At 38.6% G+C, this 20,577-nt stretch overlaps 1 protein-coding gene across 5 annotated transcripts in view; it reads left to right on the forward strand.

Moving 5' to 3' along the window:
- The window catches only part of AGTPBP1 (ATP/GTP binding carboxypeptidase 1), a 192,810-nt gene that overhangs the window by 105,006 nt on the left and 67,227 nt on the right, over positions 1 to 20,577 (forward strand). For all 5 annotated transcript variants that reach the window (XM_070375389.1, XM_070375391.1, XM_070375390.1 and 2 more), the window contains one exon: positions 6,010 to 6,722. In XM_070375389.1, the coding sequence (XP_070231490.1) occupies positions 6,010 to 6,722 (713 nt within the window). The remainder of the gene's footprint in view (positions 1 to 6,009; positions 6,723 to 20,577) is intronic.

Consider the following 20,577-nt stretch of genomic DNA (forward strand, 5'->3'; position numbering starts at 1 on the left):
AAGAACTGTACAATAAGATCTTCATGACCCAGATAATCACGATGGTGTGATCACTGACCTAGAGCCAGACATCCTGGAATGTGAAGTCAAGTGGGCCTTAGAAAGCATCACTACGAACAAAACTAGTGGAGGTGATAGAATTCCAGTTGAGCTATTCCAAATCTGAAAGATGATGCTGTGAAAGTGCTGCACTCAATATGCCAGCAAATTTGGAAAACTCAGCAGTGGCCACAGGACTGGAAAAGGTCAGTTTTCATTCTAATCCCAAAGAAAGGCAATGCCAAAGAATGCTCAAACTACCGCACAGTTGCACTCATCTCACACGCTAGTAAAGTAATGCTCAAAATTCTCCAAGCCAGGCTTCAGCAATACGTGAACTGTGAACTTCCAGATGTTCCAGCTGGTTTTAGAAAAGGCAGAGGAACCAGAGATCAAATTGCCAACATCCGCTGGATCATCAAAAAAGCAACAGAGTTCCAGAAAACCATCTATTTCTGCTTTATTGACTATGCCAAAGCCTTTGACAGTGTGGATCACAATAAACTGTGGAAAATTCTGAAAGAGATGGGAATACCAGACCACCTGATCTGCCTCTTGAGAAATTAGTATGCAGGTCAGGAAGCAACAGTTAGAACTGGACATGGAACAACAGACTGGTTCCAAATAGGAAAAGGATTTCATCAAAGCTGTATATTGTCACCCTGCTTATTTAACTTATATGCAGAGTACATCATGAGAAATGCTGGACTGGAAGAAACACAAGCTGGAATCAAGATTGCTGGGAGAAATATCAATAACCTCAGATTTGCAGATGACACCACCCTTATGGCAGAAAGTGAAGAGGAACTAAAAAGCCTCTTGATGAAAGTGAAAGTAGAGAGTGAAAAAGTTGGCTTAAAGCTCAACATTCAGAAAACGAAGATCATGGCATGTGGTCCCATCACTTCATGGGAAATAGATAGGGAAACAGTGGAAACAGTGTCAGACTTTATTTTTATGGGCTCCAAAATCACTACAGCTGGTGACTGCAGCCATGAAATTAAAAGACTCTTACTCCTTGGAAGGAAAGTTATGACCAAGCTAGATAGCATATTCAAAAGCAGAGACATTACTTTGCCAACAAAGGTTCGTCTAGTCAAGGCTATGGTTTTTCCAGTAGTCATGTATGGATGTGAGAGTTGGACTGTGAAGAAGGCTGAGTGCCGAAGAATTGATGCTTTTGAACTGTGATGTTGGAGAAGACTCTTGAGAGTCCCTTGGACTGGAAGGAGATCCAACCAGAACATTCTGAAGATTTCTTTGGAAGGAATGATGCTAAAGCTGAAACTCCAGTAGTTTGGCCACCTCATGCGAAGAGTTGACTCATTGGAAAAGACTCTGATGCTGGGAGGGATTGAGGGCAAGAGGAGAAGGGGACCACAGAGGATGAGATGGCTGGATGGCATCACTGACTCGATGGACGTGAGTCTCAGTGAACACCGGGAGATGGTGATGGACAGGGAGGCCTGGCGTGCTGTGATTCATGGGGTCCCAAAGAGTCGGACATGACTGAGCAACTGATCTGATCTGATTAATACTCGGATTTTGAATCTAAACCCTGAGTCTTTGGTATTTAACTGGAGCATGTAGATTACTTATAATTATTCATATATTTGAATTAAGAGATCTTATTTTGTATTTTAGTTTGTTTCATCTCTGTATCTTTTCTTGCTTTCATTTGGATTATTTTTTTCCTCATTTATCTTTTTTCACCTTTGTTTGAAAACTTTGAAGTCTTGTTATTTTTGTTTTATTAAACTTTCTTGAGTTATAATTTATGTACAGAACTTGTATTCATTTAAAGTGTAAATGTGATATATATGCAGAAATTCTAGTTAATCTTGATAAAATGGTAAATGTGTTTTTACTGAACTCTGAAGTTAACTAGGGTATTTCTTCTTTCTCTTTATTATAAAAGAAAACTTTGTTGTTGTTTAGTCACTTCATCATGTCCAACTCTTTTATGACCCCTTGGACTGTATGTAGCCCACCAGACTCTGTCCATGGGATTTCCCAGGCAAGAATACTGGAGTGGACAGCCGTTCCCTTCTCCAGGGTATCTCCTGACCCATGCACCAAACCTGTGTCTCCTGCATTACAGGGAAATTCTTTGCTGTTGAGCCACCAGGGAAATTCAAAAGCAAATTTCATTGCCATTCAGTCACTCAATCACTCTGACTCTTTGTGACCCTATGGACTGCAGCACGCCAAGGCTTCCCTGTCCTTCACCATGTCCTAGAGTTTGCTCAAACTCATGGCCACTGAGTTGGAGATACCACCCAACTATCTTGTCCTCTGTTGTTCCCTTCTCCTGCCTTCAGTCTTTCCCAGCATCAGGGTCTTTTCCAATGAGTCGGCTCTTCGCATCAAGTGGCGAAAGTATTGGAACTTCAACTTGAGCATCCGTCCTTCCAATGAACATTCAGGACTGATTTCCTTTAGGATTGACTGGTTGGATCTCCTTGCAGTCCAATGGATTCTCAAGAGTCTTCTCCAACACCACAGTTCAAAAGCATCATTTCTTTTTGCTCATTTTCTTTGTAATTTTGTTTGTGGAAATTCCAGAAATTTTTGTTGTTATTGGTTTTGACAGGCACTGTAATAGATTAAATTCCTCACTGAGGGTTTTTGTACCACCCAGGTAATGTGAATCAGGTTACAGATTCATGTGATTTGATGGCAGACCTTTGGTATCATTTTGTGAGTAGTGCTTCAACCTCTTAGTGCAAAGGTTTGAGACTGTTGTCTTTTCTTGCTGTTATTTGGTTTGTGGTGGGGTATTTCTAGGGCGTCTATATCGAAGATTTAGTTTTCTGGGGTTCCATCTTCATGGGAGGAAGGGTCTTCTGTTGGACTCTGTACCTTATGCAAGCTCTGGGTTACTGTCCTGTTCTTTATATTTTTTGAGATAGGAAAAACTTAAACCCCAGGTCACCTGTTTTTGCAAATTGTTTTCCAAGTGAAAACCTGCTTCAGTTTGGGATAAACTTTGGGGTCCTGTTTTTTTCCTTGTTTTCTTATTTACTTGTTGTTATACATAGTATCTTTTAGTATCTCTGTTTTTTTTTTTTTGGCCATGCCATATGGCTTGTGGTTATCTTGGTTGCCTGACCAGAGATTGAATCCAGGACATGGCAGTGCAAGTGCTGAATCCCAACTACTAGACCACCAGGGAACTTCCAATATAGCTTAATATCTTATCCAACAATTGTGTATGTTTCTGTTGGGTAGCTACCTAGCCCACCAGGTTTCCTACAACAGATATTTTTTAATGCAGATGTCTTCTCTTCAACCCTTTAATGCAGAGAGACTTAGGCGTTACTTCCTTTGTACCTCCTTGTCTCCTGGGATTAGATAAGAGTACAGAGATTGAAAGTGAATTATGTTTGATTCAGTTTTTTTTTTTTTTATACAGTGGACATTCAAAGAGTGAATCACAGAGGATAAGATTCTTAATTTTGACTACATAATGTGTGTGTAGAAGTTAAACACAATTAAAGGATGAATTGCAAATCCAGAAAAATTGTAAAAATGGATTAAGGGACGTGTATTTGTGTATGTGTGTGTGTGTGTGTGTGTGTAAATAAGTGTGAGAATTTATACTATAAAACAAGAAAAACCCTATATTCTAGCAACAAATATATTACCTGTGAATAATTAAACTGATTAACAGATGTATGGAAAATTGTTTGCTTTTCCAGCAGTCAGAGAAATTAAAATGGTAGTAAGATGATATTTCTTATGTACCACTTTAGAAAAAGCTTTTAAAAACTGTAGTATCTAATGTTGTCAAAGAATAGAGAAGTTGAATTAGATATTTTCATATAAAGTTACTGGGAATAGTATTAATATAAGTATTTTTGGAAAGCATTTGGACAACTTGTGTTAAACATTAAAATTGATTAGTATCTGACCCTGTAATTTTATTTCAGTGCTTAGGAAATGATCCTAAACAAAAAATTTTATGCAAACGGATGTTCATTGCAGAGTTCTTTATAATAGCAAAATTTTGTAAATGGCTTAAATCCTTCCCTAATATGTAAAGGATTTAATGCCAAACAATAGAATAAAGGTTAGCTCAATTGAGGTATTTTCTTTGATAAAGTGTTATATGGATCAAAATCATGTCTAAAAGTGTAGAAAGAGAGAAGACTACTTGATCTGTCAGTAGTATACTTTTTTAACTTGTCTTCCAGGACACTTTTCTTTCCTGGTTTTTTATCTTTCCAGCCCAGTTTTTCCTTCTCCATATCCTGTTGTTTTGTTTTCATTTCTTCAACCTCTTTAAGATTGTAGTATCCCAAGGTACAGTCTTTGTCCTCTTCTCTGTTTCTTTCCACTGATAATTTCCAGTCTCATGGCTTAGAGTAGTATCTGTATGTAAATGACTCTCAAGTTTACATCTTCTGTATACAGCTTTCTTCTGAGTTTGAAGCATACATCCATTTGCCTGCTTTATGTCCTTGTCTGTATGTGAATAGCTCACACTTAACATATCAGAGCTAACTCCTGATGCTTTTCAGTTGTTCAGGCAAACACTTGGCACCATCTATGACCTCTATTTGTACCTTCTGCCCTGTATCTGATCAATTTTAGGATATCCTGTCTCTGGCTCACAGTGCATTTAAAATACAACCACTTCTTACCAGCTTCTATAGGTAACTGCAGAAGATTCTTTCTTAAAAACAATTTTTGTTTACTTTTTTTTATTTGGCAGTGTTGGGTCTCAGTTGAGGCACACAGGATCTTCACTGTGGCGTGGGCTTGTGTCTGGTTGCGGCTCACGGGCTTAGCAGTTGCAGTGTGCAGGCTTAGTTGCCCCTTGGCCTGTGGGATCTTAGTTACCCAGCCAAGGATAAAACCCATGTCCCCTGCATTGGAAGGGTGATTCTTAACCACTGGACCATCAGGGAAGTCCCTGCAGAAGACTCTTAATTGATCTTCCTACATCTATACCCACCCCACTCCGGTGCCCTGCTCCTCCCCAGAAAGACAGAACCAAATTAAACAAAAAAATTATTTAGCCCCAAATATTTAAATGCTGTGGTTAAGAAAGACTGTACTACCGTTTTTGGTTTTTGTCTGCTCCTCCCTCCCCAAATAAGTCACGTCATGGCACTCTTCTCCTCAAAACCTTCCAGTGGCTCCCAGTCTCTTTCAGGGTAAAAACCAAAATTCTTAAAATAGCTTGCAGGGCCCTGTAGTATCTGGCCCTCTTCACCTCTTGGACTTCATCTTGGTCCTTCAGTTCTGGCCATCTTAACCTCCTTGCTGTTCTCTGACCATACCAGGCCTTCTCCCACTCAGGGGCCTGGGTACCAGCAACCTCACTGTCTTTGCTTGTATCTGCTCAGTGAGGCCTCCCTAACCAATGGCATTGATACTGCCACCTACCTCTCCCCCTCCAGCCCTCCTGATTCCTATTACCCCTTTCCTCCTTTACCCCTTTCTAACATTCCATAAAATATATTTTTATAATGTTTATTAATTTTTGTTTTGACAGTCCTCTCCCCTTCTTCTCTAGAAAAATGTAAGCTACAAAGGGGAAGAGTTTTGTTTTTTTTTTTTTTTTCTTTTAAACTGATGCATCTTAAGTGCCTGAAACAGTGCTTGGCACAAAACAAACACTCTAAATATCTGTTGAATCAATGAATAACAATTTAGCTGTTGTATTTCCTTTCATAGATTTTGGATGATATTAATGTCTTTATGCTTTCCTAAAACTTCCCACATTTGTTATTTACAGGAACTGTTTTTATAATAGTAAAATAAGTGTAATGAATTTTGTGCTGGTTAAACATTTTATCTTCTGTTAGCAAATTTAAAATGTACCTGTTGTATCCGTCTTTAAAATTTTCACTTGTTAGGTTTCTGAATCAGCATATAAAATATGATCTTAGTTTTATATGTGTTTTAATATGTGTTAACATTTACACATAAAAGCTTAAACATTTTTTTTTATTTTCAAAGGGCTATGATTTAATCTCCAAAGAACCAAAGCCTTTTGTATTTGAGGGAAAAGTTCGTGGTCCTATTGTTGTTCCCACAGCAGGAGAGGAAGCATCTGGGAATTCAGGCAGTTTAAGAAAAGGAATGGTAATGAAGACGACTGTGTCTCCTAAAGGAGATGAAGGTAATGAGAAACCTGCCTCTGTGGACCTGGCAAAAGAAGACATTAAAGATAATGACAGAACATTCCAACAGCAGCTCGATGATCAAAACAGAACTATTTCATCAGGCCACGGCTTAAACAATGATATAGTGAAGGCCTTGGACCGAATTACGTTGCAGAATTTTCCATCTCAAACAGCCCCAGGTTTTACTGCAGGAATGAAGGACTATGGTCTCCCTGTCACTGTCCTTACGTGCACTAAAGCATGTTCACATGTGGCTGCTTGTGGAAATGTTCTGTTTGAGGGAAGAACGGTTCAGCTAGGCAAGCTCTGCTGTACCGGAGTCGAAACTGAAGATGATGAAGACACGGAGTCTACTTCATCAGTGGAACAAGCATCAGTTGAAGTCCCTGATGTACCAACACTCCATGACTCTGATCTTTATATTGAGATTGTAAAAAGTACAAAGTCTGTCCCAGAATATTCAGAAGTGGCTTATCCTGATTATTTTGGTCACATTCCTCCTCCATTCAAAGAGCCTATTTTGGAAAGGCCTTATGGTGTACAAAGGTGAGTTGCAGATTTCCTTTTCTTCTTAAACAAGACCATTGTCAACATATGGGGCATATGGGAAAAAAACAAACAACTGCTTTGGGTTTTAGGAAGAAAATTACTCTGAATTAAAGTTTGTATTGGCAGAGCTCCTTGCCTGCCTGCTTATATCCCTCAGAAGCATCCTATATTAATAAATCTTCTTGACTATCAAGAAAAAAAAAATAAAGTTAGTGTCATTTTTTATCCTGCTTTTGGACATATTGCATTGTTCTGAAATTGTCCATGTAGGTTTATTTTCTAAGTTCATTACTTATTCAAATGAAGCCAGCATAATAAACCTGGCCATTGGACAGTTTAGAAAGTTTCTATTTAGAATGAATCTGAAAATATAAAAGATTATTTAGTAATCTTTGAATAAATATTGTATTAGTGATATATATTAATTTAGTAATTTGATTATTATTGAACTTCATTTAGATACAGAATCTAAAAATAGCAACATACACATCATCATTTTGTTGTAAAATTTGGATTAAAAATGTACAGTATAATAATTTAAGATTCATAGAACTGAACTTGTTAAATATTACCAATTAATTTTATTGGGTTGGCCACAAAGTTCGTTTGGATTTTTCGTTTTGGTTTTTTGAAGAACGCTCATGAACTTTGTGACCAACCCAATGGAAATTATGGTTAGTATTAACTGTTGCCAACTAATGAATATTGGGCATAAAAATATATTTTTGTTACCACTTGAGTATTTTCAGTGATTATGATTAAGGGTTTGTGATGATGGCTTATCAATACCTAGAGAGCATTTATATGTTCTTGTTAAGAATATGGTATGGATTGATGAAGTAGGACATTGCTGTGGGTATTTGATTCTGAGACTGTGAGCTTCTGGGGCAAAAACTATTTTATTAATTTTTAAATTTAGCGTATAATTAATCATTTTTACTTGTCAACTTAGTATATGTTTAATGTTACCAATTGAGTCCTTGATCCACAGGTATGGAATCACATACAATGCAGCATTAGAACAAGGGACTGAGTTTGTTGGGAAATGTGTGTGTGTGTGTGTGTGTGTGTGTGTATTGGTGGGGAGGGGGTGCTGTGCCTTGGTGTCCACTGGTTGTATCACAAACTGTACCATCCAGAGGCAGTTGGCCTCTTGGGGTGCTGAAACAGTCTTGAGAAGCCACAGATGAAGCTCCAACTCAGAGGAAATACTCTGCAAGGATGGGCTGCCATCTTTCAGGATGCAGTATAGGCACTAAATTAGAAATTTCCACTTGATTTTCTATCCCCAGGCTGCATGGTCTGGGAAGCAGGAGGTGGAAACAGGTAGTTCTACTTACTGTAGCTCCCAGTGTTCCACTGGGGTACTTCGTGTAGCTGTGTGTATCTCTGCACCTCTGAGCTCTGCATGGTTAGTCGTCCCAGTCGTGTAGTGGGTTCAGTCTTTCCACAGAGGACATAGCAAGGGTACAGTTTCACTGCAAACTGTGGTTGCAATGGTTTACTTTAGACTCTTGTGTCACGGCCCACCAGGCAGGACCCAGATGAGCTAAAAGAGGTAAAATTGCTTCTGCACAGTGGCAGCAGGTTGACTATGGGTGGCACTCGAGTGATCCACTAATTCTGACATGAATAGACATGTCACAACTACCCTGGGATGATGACGATATGATTGCTAGAGGCTCAGACGCGTAAGGATTTCCCTGGTGGCTCAGATGGTAAAGAATCTGCCTGCAGTGTGGAAGACCCAGGTTCGATCCCTGGGTTGGGAAGATCCCCTGGAGAAGGGAATGGCAACCCACTCCAGTATTCTGGCTTGGAGAATCCCGTGGACAGAGGAGCCTAGTGGGTTACAGTCTATGGGATTGCAAAGAGATGGACATGACTGAGCAACTAACACTTTCAGAGACCTAAAGAGTGTTTGGGTCACTTAATCACACCAGCTACCAAGACCTGCAGAAGGGATAGGTGAGAGGGAGGGGAATTTTGATAGATACTGGAGGATGGAGATGAGTTGCAGCCCTGAGAATAATTACAGTAATGGGGACCATGTTTGTCCTGCTCATATTTTTCTTCTAAGTGTCTCCTTAGGAGAGGCCCACAGGAACTGTGGAGCAGCTACTTTCCAACATGAGTGTAGAAGTGGATCCTTGCAGCACAAGGGTGGGCTGTGGCAGCCACAGCAATGAGTTTCTCATCGCTCCCTTCTTGAGAGAACCTGCCATGGAGTTGCCCACAGCCTTTAGCCACTGTATTTTGGAATCTCCTTCAGCGTTATTGCTGAGGCCATGTCCTCTCTGCATTGCTTCAGTTATTGTCTGACATTGATGGGGTTTCTAGAGCAGAGCCATTCCTGACCAGTTCAGGGATCTACTCATTGGCAGTCTTTGCTCTGTGGTGTCCTGTTGGCGTGGTTGAGACTTTTGCAGAGCTACATTGCAGTGTGAGGCTCTCCTACTCAATATTCTCTTTCTTCCTAGGGATCACATCTGCTTTTTGGACAGACCCAAAGGCCCTTCTCACCTGCTGCTGCTCCCTTTCCTCTGCTTTTCACATGTGTTTCCCCTAATAGGTGTGTTGCATAGTTGGCTGCAAGAGATTGTATTTGTGTCTGCTGCTGCTGCTGCTGCTAAGTCGCTTCAGTCATGTCCGACTCTTAGCGACCCCATAGACAGCAGCCCACCAGGCTCCCCCGTCCCTGGGATTCTCCAGGCAAGAACACTGGAGTGGGTTGCCATTTCCTTTTCCAATGCATGAAAGTGAAAAGTGAAAGTGCAGTCGCTCAGTCATGTCTGACTCTTCGCGACCCCATGGACTGCAGCCCACGAGGCTCCTCCATCCATGGGATTTTCCAGGCAAGAGTACTTGTGTCTGGCATTTGCTTTTTGAAGGACTTGAACTGACATGTCAGGCAAAAGTCAGAATCAGTCAGCAACTAGGTTTTTCCTCCTTTTCAGCATCACCTCTTAGATTCTATCTATCTTTCAAAAGTCAAAGATGTCCTCTTGACTACAGAAGACACTTCCTGAACTTTGTGTTCTTTAAACCCTGAGAGCAAATTTCCTCATTAAATTGCCTCAGTCTGAAAGTTCTAATTTTCCTTATTAGCCTGTAATGTCTGAGGTAAGATTAGAAGGAAGGGAAGATTGTGGAAATGGGCTGTAACTATTTTGTTAGTCTGATTCTCAGCCTTAATTTTAACTACCAAGGAGCCTTCTTATTTTCCCTCATGGAATTTATGTTTCAAAAGCTTTACTCACACTCTTATTTAGGTGTTTTACACATTTGTGCTAATAAAAGAGAGAAATTCCTGCCAAGCAGAGCCTCTAATTAACATTAGATCATTTTTTCAGTTGATTCATTCTTGATATTGATAAGTGAAGAAACTCACTCTAATGAAGTGCAATTGTATTGCAAATGGGTTATCTATATGATGACCACAAATAGCTATTATACCTATTCTGTGGGTCCTCAAATGTCTGCAGATGGGGAGCTAAACCTTCAGCCCTGGTGACCTCTATTCTTTCTGAGCAGCTCTTCCTGGTGTTGGCCTTTGTCATTGCCTGACTGGGTCTTTCAGAGAGTGTTATTCCACCCATACACCCACACTCTATTTGCTGTCTCCCCAGGACTGTGCCTTTCCTGGTGGAGGAAGAGTTGATACAGACTTGAATTACTATTGCTCTTCTCAGCTCTCCCCTCTCTCTTCTTATTTATGATTAATACTTTTCACCTCATTCCTGAAACACAGACCTTGCAAATTGCTCTACGTACGTAATCTACAGATTAGAGTTCAACATCTTGACTACATTAGGCCACCTGCAGACTTTTTCCTGAAGTAGTTGTCTTTTTTTATTGCCGTACCACAGAATTTGTATGTTATTCAAACCAAAGCTTTATAGTATAATTTTGATACTAAACAGCCTGATAAAAGAGCAAAAGGTCCCTGGGAATTGGGATGTGTGTCTTAAAGGTGGGTGTGTTGGTACAAGTTAAAGTGCAAAGGAGATGGAGCTCCAGGAAATGAAAACATAGAAAACCCAATAATTTATAGCCTGTTTACCTGCAGTCACTCCAGAAGATTTTCAATGAGATAAATATAACTTAGCCTTGGAGGATTAAGTGATGTGTGTCTCCTGCAAGTTTCAAAGATTTCTTACTCCACTGATTTTTGAGACCTTGATAAAAATAACTTTTGCCTGATTTGTTGCAGCAGAATCATCAGAAATTACAATGTAATCTAAAACTTTTGACTGCTAGTCTCTTGCTGCATCCTTATATATTTTGTGTGACAGTGAGTGTTGCAGAGGACACATTTTATCATATTTGTCAAATTTTTCATTTTCATATCATTTGTAAAAATTTCTGTGGGTGTCAGATGTTTGATATGAGGCAGGAATATAACTCTATAACTCTTTCAATCATACAAAACATTATGATTCTGTATATTTAGATGTGTAGGACTTACCCAATAGTGTTAATTGCTTTAGAAAATCACTGCAGATGGTGACTGCAGCCATGAAATTAAAAGACGCTTACTCCTTGGAAGGAAAGTTATGACCAACCTAGATAGCATATTGAAAAGCAGAGACATTACTTTGCCAACAAAGGTCCATCTAGTCAAGGCTATGGTTTTTCCTGTGGTCATGTATGGATGTGAGAGTTGGACTGTGAAGAAGGCTGAGTGCCGAAGTATTGATGCTTTTGAACTGTGGTGTTGGAGAAGACTCTTGAGAGTCCGTTGGAGTGCAAGGAGATCCAACCAGTTCATTCTGAAGGAGATCAGCCCTGGGATTTCTTTGGAGGGAATGATGCTGAAGCTAAAACTCCAGTACTTTGGCCACCTCATGAGAAGAGCTGACTCATTGGAAAAGACTCTGATGCTGGGAGGGATTGGGGGCAGGAGGAGAAGGGGACGCCAGAGGATGAGATGGCTGAATGGCATCACTGACTCGATGGACTTGAGTCTGAGTGAACTCCAGGAGTTGGTGATGGACAGGGAGGCCTGGTGTGCTTCGATTCATGGGGTCACAAAGAGTCGGACACGACTGAGCGACTGGACTGAACTGAACTGAACTGAATATAGGAGAAGGCAATGGCAACCCACTCCAGTACTCTTGCCCGGAAAATCCCATGGACGGAGGAGCCTGGTAGGCTACAGTCCATGGGGTCGCTACGAGTCAGACACGACTGAACGACTTCCCTTTCACTTTTCACTTTCATGCATTGGAGAAGGAAATGGCAACCCACTCAAGTGTTCTTGCCTAGAGAATCCCAGGGATGGGGGTGCCTGGTGGGCTGCCGTCTATGGGGTTGCACAGAGTCGGATATGACTGATGCGACTCAGCAGCAGCAGCAGCAGCATAACTAATATAAAATATGTACTTAAAATGCTTATGAATTACGTAAGGAAACAGTACTCAGACATTTGAAGATTGTTACTTTTTTCCCTCTTTATTTTATATACTCTGCCTACAAATGTTTGTCAACTATTATATGGAATTTGTGGTGGGTAATGTCCCAAAACACATCAATCAGAGACCAGTCAAATAAGTTATGGTATATCCATTCTGTGAATACTTTGCAGTGATTAAAAAACAAACACACAAAAAAACAGTGTACTAATGGAAAGAGGTATAAGATGTATTATGAAATAAAATAATCAAGGTGCTGTGGAAGGAAAGTAGTAATTAACTGAATGAATGAGGGATGTGGGTGTGTTGAAAGGAAGAATCTTCATTTTAGACTTTTATGTAGTATTTGATGACATGGTACAAAAATCAAATACTACATAAAAGTCTAAAACGAAGATTCTTCCTTTCAACACACCCCACATCCCTCATTCATTCAGTTAATTACTACTTTCGGAGAAGGCAATGGCACCCACTCCAGCACTCTTGCCTGGAAAATCCCATGGACGCAGGACCCTGGTGGGCCACAGTCCATGGGGTCGCTAAGAGTCGGACATGACTGAGCGACTTCCTCCTACTTTTCACTTTCATGCATTGGAGAAGGAAATGGCAACCCACTCCAGTATTCTTGCCTGAAGAATCCCAGGGATGGGGGAGCCTGGTGGGCTGCCGTCTATGGGGTCGCACAGAGTCGGACACGACTGAAGCGACTTAGTAGTAAGTAGTAGTAGTAGTAGTATTCAGAAATTTAAAATTAAAAGTAGGTGAAGGAATTGTGGCAAAAGCAGAATACGAAAGCAGAACCTTGGATTTAGTCTTACCATGTTTAGAATGGTTCAAGTATTTCTGAAATGGAGATGACAGTAGAGAAGTATAATTATAGTGTCAGTAGCAGATAACTTTTATATTGATTTTTTTTTAATGGGCCAGATACCGAAGTAAGTAAAAAACACTTTGTTATGCAGTGTTTATAAGCTTATTAAAGTATGTCATTTAACAGTGTAGCAGCTCTATGAGGAAATAGCGATTATTTCTCTTATTTAATGGAAGAGTATGCTGAAGCTTAGGATTCTTGAGTAACTATCCAAGGTTACACTGCTAGTAAATGACTGAGCCAAGAGTCATCCTGGTCTAGGTCATGAGCCTGTCTTGTTATTTATTCATATGTAGTGATCATATATATGAGGTTATACCATACTTATGAAGAGTATCTTCTGTGGACCCTTAGAGAACACTTAAGTAATGAACAACAATATCCTATGATATCCTTATGGTAAAGTAAATATGGCAGTGAGTGTGTTAAATTGTTTTTCGTAAGTATTGCTCTGTATTGGCTGAAACCTAACAAAACTACAATTTTGGTTTTGGCCATATATCATGTGAACTCTTGAGTATTAACTATACTGAGTGGACTGCACATTTATCAGATTGCCTTGCTCAAATTATTTTCTTCTGAGCTATTCTTTGATGATGAATGTTAGTAAGTTTGAGGTTATAGTCCCCAGGGGTACCTGGAAAACACTTGTTTTGACTGGAGAGCAATATATTTTAATAGGTGATTGAGGTAAAGGAGGGAGAAGGCAATGGCACCCCACTCCAGTACTCTTGCCCTGAAAATCCCATGGACGGAGGAGCCTGGTAGGCTGCAGTCCATGGGGTCGCTAAGAGTCGGACATGACTGAGCGGCTTCACTTTCACTTTTCACTTTCATGCATTGGAGAAGGAAATGGCAACCCACTCCAGTGTTCTTGCCTGGAGAATCCCAGGGACGGGGGAGCCTGGTGGGCTGCCGTCTATGGGGTCGCACATATAAATGGGGAGTTATATCCCCTAAAATACAGTTTCAGAAGTTGAAAACCAGTGACCTCTAGGCCATATTCAGCTTGCTAATGATTTTGGTTTCACTTGCAGAGAGTTTTGTTTTGTTTTCATTTATTTTTTCTTGTTGAGCCAAGATTGTCTTTTTTTTTAATTAATTTTTTTAATGAAGGATAATTGCTTTACAGAATTTTGTTGTTTTCTGTCAAATCTCCATATGAATCACCCATAGGTATACATATGGGTGTATGTATACACCCTTTTGAACCTCCCTCCCATCTCCCTTCCCATCCCACCACTCTAGGTTGATACAGAGCCCTGTTTGAATTTCCTGAGCCATACAGCAAATTCCCGTTGGCTATCTATTTTACATGTGGTAATGTAAGTTTCCATGTTACTCTTTCCATACATCTCACCCTCTCCCCATGTCCATAAGTCTGCTCTCTATGTCTGTTTCTCCATTGCTGCCCTGTAAATAAATTCTTCAGTACCATTTCTCTAGATTTCTTATATGTGCGTTAGAATATGATATTTATCTTTCTCTTTCTGACTCACTTCACTCTGTCTAATAGGTTCTAGGTTCATCCACCTCATCAGAACTGACTCAAATGTATTCCTTTCTGTGGCTGAGTAATATTCCACTGTGTATATGTACCACAACTTCTTTATCCATTCATCTGTTGATGAACATCTAGGTTGCTTCTGTCTTCTGGCTATGTAAATAGTGCTGCAATGAACATTGGGATACATGTGTCTTTTTCAATTTTGGTTTCCTCAGGGTATATGCCTAGGAGTGGGATTTCTGGGTCATATGGTCGTTTTATTCCTCGTTTTTTAAGGAATCTTCATACCATCTTCCATAGTGACTATATCAATTTACATTCCCACCAACAGTGCAGGAGCTTTCCCTTTTCTCCACACCCTCTCCAGCATTTATTGTTTGTAGACTTTTTGATGATGGCCATTCTGACCAGTGTGAGGTGATGTCTTATTGTGGTTTTGATTTGCATTTCTTTAATACTGAGTGATGTTGAGCATTTTTTCATGTGTTTGTTAGCCATCTGTATGTCTTTTTTTAAGAAATATCTGTTTAGGTCTTTTTCCCACTTTTTGATTGGGTTCTTTGTTTTTCTGGCATTGAGTTGTATTAGCTGCTTTTATATTTTGGATATTGATCCTTTGTCTGTTGTTTCATTTGCTATTATTTTCTCCCATTCTGAGGGTTGTCTTTTTCACCTTGCTACAGTTTGATGTGCAAAATCTGTTAAGTTTAATCAGGTCCCACTTGTTTACTTTTGATTTTATTTTCATTACTCTAGGAGATAAGTCATAGAGGATCTTGCTTTAATTTATGTCATCAAGTGTTCTTCCTATGTTTTCCTCTGAGAGTTTTATAGTTTCTAGTCTTACATTTAGGTCTTTAATCCATTTTGAGTTTATCTTTGTGTATGGTGATAGGACGGAGAAGGCAATGGCAACCCACTCCAGTACTCTTGCCTGGAAAATTCCATGGATGGAGGAGCCTGGTAGGCTGCAGTCCATGGGGTCGCTAAGAGTCGGGCACGACTGAGTGACTTCACTTTCACTTTTCACTTTCATGCATTGGAGAAGGAAATGGCAACCCACTCCAGTATTCTTGCCTGGAGAATCCCAGGGACAGAGGAGCCTAGTGGGCTGCCGTCTATGAGCACCAGCAGCAGCGGCGGCTGTCTTTTCCCCATTGTATATTCTTGTCTCCTTTGTCAAAAATAAAATGCCCATAGGTGCATGGATTTATTTCTGGGCTTTCTTTCTTGTTCCATTGGTCTGTATTTCTGTTTTTGTGCCAGTACCATACTGTCTTGATGATTATAGCTTTGTAGTATAATCTGAAGTCAGGAAGGTTGATTCCTCCAGCTCCATTCTTCTTTCTCAAGACCGCATTGGCTATTTAGGGTCTTTTGTGTTTCCATATGAATTGTGAAATTTTTTGTTCTAGTTCTGTGAAAAATGCCATTGGTAATTTTATAGGGATTGCACCGATTCTGTAGATTGCATTTGGTAGTATAGTCATTTTCACAATATTGATTGTTCCTACCCAGGAACATGAAGTATTTCTCCATCTGTTTATGTCATCTTTGATTTCTTTCATCAGTGCCTTATAATTTTCTGTGTATAGTTCTTTTGTCTCCCTAGGTAAGTTTATTCTTAGGTATTTAATTTTTTTGTTGCAATGGTGAATGGGATTGATTCCTTAATTTCTCTTTCTGCTTTTTCATTGTTGGTGTATAGAAATGCAAGTGATTTCTGTGTATTGATTTTGTTCTGCAACTTTGCTAAATTCACTGATTAGCTCTAGTAATTTTCTGATGCTATCTATAGGGTTTTCTATGTACAGTATCATGTCATCTGCAAGCAGTGAGGGCTTTACTTCTTTTTCAATCTATTTTCCTTTTATTTCTTTTTCTTCTCTGATTGCTGTAGCTAGGACTTCCAGAACTAGGTTGAATAATAGTGGTGAAAGTGAACACTCTTGTCTTGTTCCTGATCTTAGGGGGAATGCTTTCAGTTTTTCACCATTGAGAATAAGGTTTGCTGTAGGTTTATCATATATGGCCTTTACTGTGTTGAGGTAGATTCCTTCTATGTCCAGTTTTTTGAAGAGTTTTAATCATAAATGGGTGCTGAATTTTGTCAAAAGCTTTTCTGCATCTGTTGAGATTATCATATGCTTTTTATCTTTCAATTTGTTAATATGGTGTATCATATTGATTGATTTGCATATATTGAAGAAACCTTGCATTCCTGGAATAAACCCAACTTGATCATGGTGTGTGAGCTTTTTGATGTGTTGCTGAATTCTGTTTGTTAAAATTTTGTTGAGGATTTTTGCATCTATGTTCTAGTGATATTGGCCTGTAGTTTTCTTTTTTTGTGTTGTCTTTGTCTGGCTTTGGTATCAGGGTGATGATGGCCTTGTAGAATGAGTTTGAAAGTGTTCCTTCTTCTGCAATTTTTTGAAAGAGTTGGAAGGATGGGCATTAACTCTTCTTTAAATGTTTGATAGAATTCTGCTGTGAAGCCATCTGGTCCTGGGCTTTTGTTTTTTGGGAGACTTTTGATCACAGCTTCAATTTCAATGCTTGAAATTGGGTTTTCATAATTTCTATTGCTTACTGGTTCAGTCTTGGAAGACTGAACTTTTCTAAGAATCTGTCCATTTCTTCCAGGTTATCCATTTTATTGCCATATAGTTGTTCATAATAGTCTCTTATAATCATTTGTATTTCTGCCTTGTCTGTTGTAACCTCTCCTTTTTCATTTCTAATTTTGTTGATTTGATTCTTCTTGCTTTTGTTCTTAATGTGTCTGGCTAAAGGTTTGTCAACTTTATCTTCTCAAAGACCCAGCTTTTAGTTTTTTAATCTTTACTCTTGTTTCTTTCATTTCTTTTTCATTTATTTCTGCTCGGATTTTTGTGCTTTCTTTCCTTCTACTAATTTTGTTTTGTTTTTTGGTTCTTTTCCCAGTTGTTTTAGGTGTAAAGTTAGGTTGTCCGTTCGATATTTTTCTCGTTTCTTGAGGTAGGATTGTATTGCTATAAACTCCCCTCTTAGAAATGCTTTTGTTGCATCCCATAGGTTTTGAATTGTTGTATTTTTACTGTCATTTGTTTCTAGAAATTTTTGTATTTCCCTTTTGATTTCTTCAGTATTGTTATTTGTTGGTTATTTAGAAATGTGTTATTTAATCTCCATGTGTTTGTGTTTCTTACAGTTTTTTTCTTATAAGTGATATCTAGTCTCATAGCATTGTGGTTAGAGAAGATGCTTGATGCTATTTCAATTTTCTTAAATTTACTGAGGTTTGATTTGTGACCCAAGATGTGGTCTGTCCTGGAGAATGTTCCACGTGCACTTGAGAAGAAGGTGTATTTGTCTGCATTTGGATGGAATGTCCTGTAAATATCAATGAGATCCATCTCATCTAATGTATCATTTAAGACTTATGTTTCCTTATTTATTTTCTGTTTTGATCACCTGTCCATTGGTGTGAGGGAGGTTTTAAAGTCTCCTACTATTATTGTGTTACTGTCAATTTCTCCTTTTATGTCTTAGTGTTTTTCTTATGTACTTACGTGTTCCTATGTTGGGTGCATAGATAATTACAAGTTTTATGTCTTTCTCTTGAATTGATCCCTTGATCATTATGTAGTGTCCTTCCTTATCTCTTGTAATCGTCTTTATTTTAAGGTCTATTTTGTCTAATATGAAGATTGCTATTCCAGCTTTCTTTTGCTTCCCATTTGCATGGAATATATTTTTCCATCCTCCCACTTTCCATCTGTATGTATCTTTAGGTCTGAAGTGGGTTTCTTGTAGACAGCATATAAATGGGTCTTGTTTTTATATCCATTCACTCAGTCAGTGTCTTTTGGTTGGAGCATTTAATCCATTTATATTTAAAGTAATTATCGATATATATGTTCCTTTTGTCATTTTCTTAATTGTTTGGGGTTGATTTTGTCGATCTTTTTTCTTTTCTTGTATTTCTTGACTATATAAGTCCCTTTAACATTTGTTGTAAAGCCAGTTTGGTCATACTGCATTATCTTAACTTTTGCTTGTCAGAAAAGCTTTTTATTTCTCCATCGATTTTGAATGAAATCTTTGCCAGGTACAGTAATCTTGGTTATAGATTTTTCCCTTTCAACAGTTTAAATATATCCTGCCATTCCCTTCTGCTGAAAGATCAGCTGTTAAGCATATGGGGTTTCCTTTGTATGGTACTTGTTCTTCTCCCTTGCTGCTTTGAATATTCTTTCTTTGTGTTTAGTCTTTGTTAGTTTGATTAGCATGTGTCTTGGCGTGTTTCTCCTTGGGTTTATCCTGTATGGGACTCTTTATGCCTCTTGGAATTGATTGATTATTTCCTTTTCCATGTTGGGGAAATTTTCGACTATAATCTCTTCAAAAATTTTCTCATACCTTTTTGTTTTTCTCTTCTTCTTCTGCGACCCCTATAATTCAAATATTGTTGCATTTGTTATTGTCCCAGAGGTCTCTGAGACTATCCTGAGTTTTTTTCATTCTTTTTACTTTGTTTTGCTCTTGGAAGTTATTTCCACCATTTTATCTTCCAGCTCACTGATTCGTTCTTCTGCTTCAAATAGCCTACTATTGATTGCTTCTAGAGTGTTTTTAATTTCAGTAATTGTATTGTTTGTCTCTGTATGTTTATTCTTTAATTCTTCTGTGTCTTTGTTAATTGATTCTTATATTTTCTCCACTTTGTTTTCAAGGTTTTTGATCATCTTTAGTATCATTCTGAATTCTTTTTCAGGTACTTTGCCTATTTCCTCTTCATTTATTTGGACTTCTGTGTTTCTAGTTTGTTCCTTCTTTGTGTAGTATTTTTCTGCCTTTTCATTATTATTTTTTTAACTTACTGTGTTTGAGGTCTCCTTTTCCCAGGCTTCAGAGTTGAATTCTTTCTTCCTTTTGGTTTCTGCCCCGCTAAGGTTGGTCCAGTGGTTTGTGTAGGCTTTGTATAGGGTGAGATTTGTGCTGAGTTTTTGTTTGCTTGTTTGTTTTTCCTCTGATGGGCAAGGCTGAGTAAGGTGGTAATCCTGTCAGCTGATGACTGGGTTTGTATTTTTGTTTTATTTGTTGTCTAGATGAGGTGTCCTGCACAGGGTCCTACTGGTGGTTGGGTGATGCTGGGTCTTGTATTCAAGTGGTTTCCTTTGTGTGAGTTCTATATGATACTCACTATGGTTAGTTCTCTGGTAATCTAGGATCTTAGAGTTAGTGCTGCCACTCCAAAGGGTCAGGGCTTTATCTCTGGTCAGGAACGAAGATTCTACAAGTGTTTTGTTATGGCATTAAGTGAGATTATGTCAAAAAATGAGGAACCAAAATGAACCCCAGACAAATGTCAGTTACAAAATCAGGCAAATAATAATTAAAATAATGGATTATACACATATACATATACACCCACGAACAAAGTCAAAACAGTCCAACAAAAATAAAGTGCAATAGATTGACCCAGTGAACAAAGAAAACCAAAAATTACGTCTACCAGGACAAAGCTAACTAAAGCAAAAACTGGAAAACAAAACTAAAGCAAAGTGCCAAGTGGGGAAGAAAGCAATGAAAATAAAACTAACATATGTTGAGAGGAAAGAAAAAAAAGAAAGAATACATATGCAAAGTTAAATAGAGGTAGATAAAGGAGATTTGTATACATTAAAGATTAAATGTAAGGGCAAAAGAACAGTAGAAAAAGCAAACAAAGGATTAAGTGTAGAAAAAGTAATAATAGGCTTGAAAAATTAAAAAAAGAGAAAAGGAAAAAAAAAAAAAAGGGAAACTTCCCAGAACTGCTAAAGCCCAATGTAGAGGCAGGGGTTTATAACAACAATAAAAAATGTGGCTGAGAAAGAAAAAGCTCAAAAGCTTAATTAGATTTCATAGGGCCAATAAAATTGACAACTATAGCATAGTGGGAAAAAAAGAAAAAACCAAAAGAATCTACAGAACAAGTCAAAACATAAGAATAATAATTGTTTTTCTTGAGTCACTGCTGTCAGAGTCCTTTCCCTCACTGGGAGTCACAGTCCACCTCACCTCCCTAGGATG

The sequence above is a fragment of the Bos mutus genome, chromosome 8 (assembly GCF_027580195.1).
Source record: "Bos mutus isolate GX-2022 chromosome 8, NWIPB_WYAK_1.1, whole genome shotgun sequence".
Taxonomy (NCBI): domain Eukaryota; kingdom Metazoa; phylum Chordata; class Mammalia; order Artiodactyla; family Bovidae; genus Bos; species Bos mutus.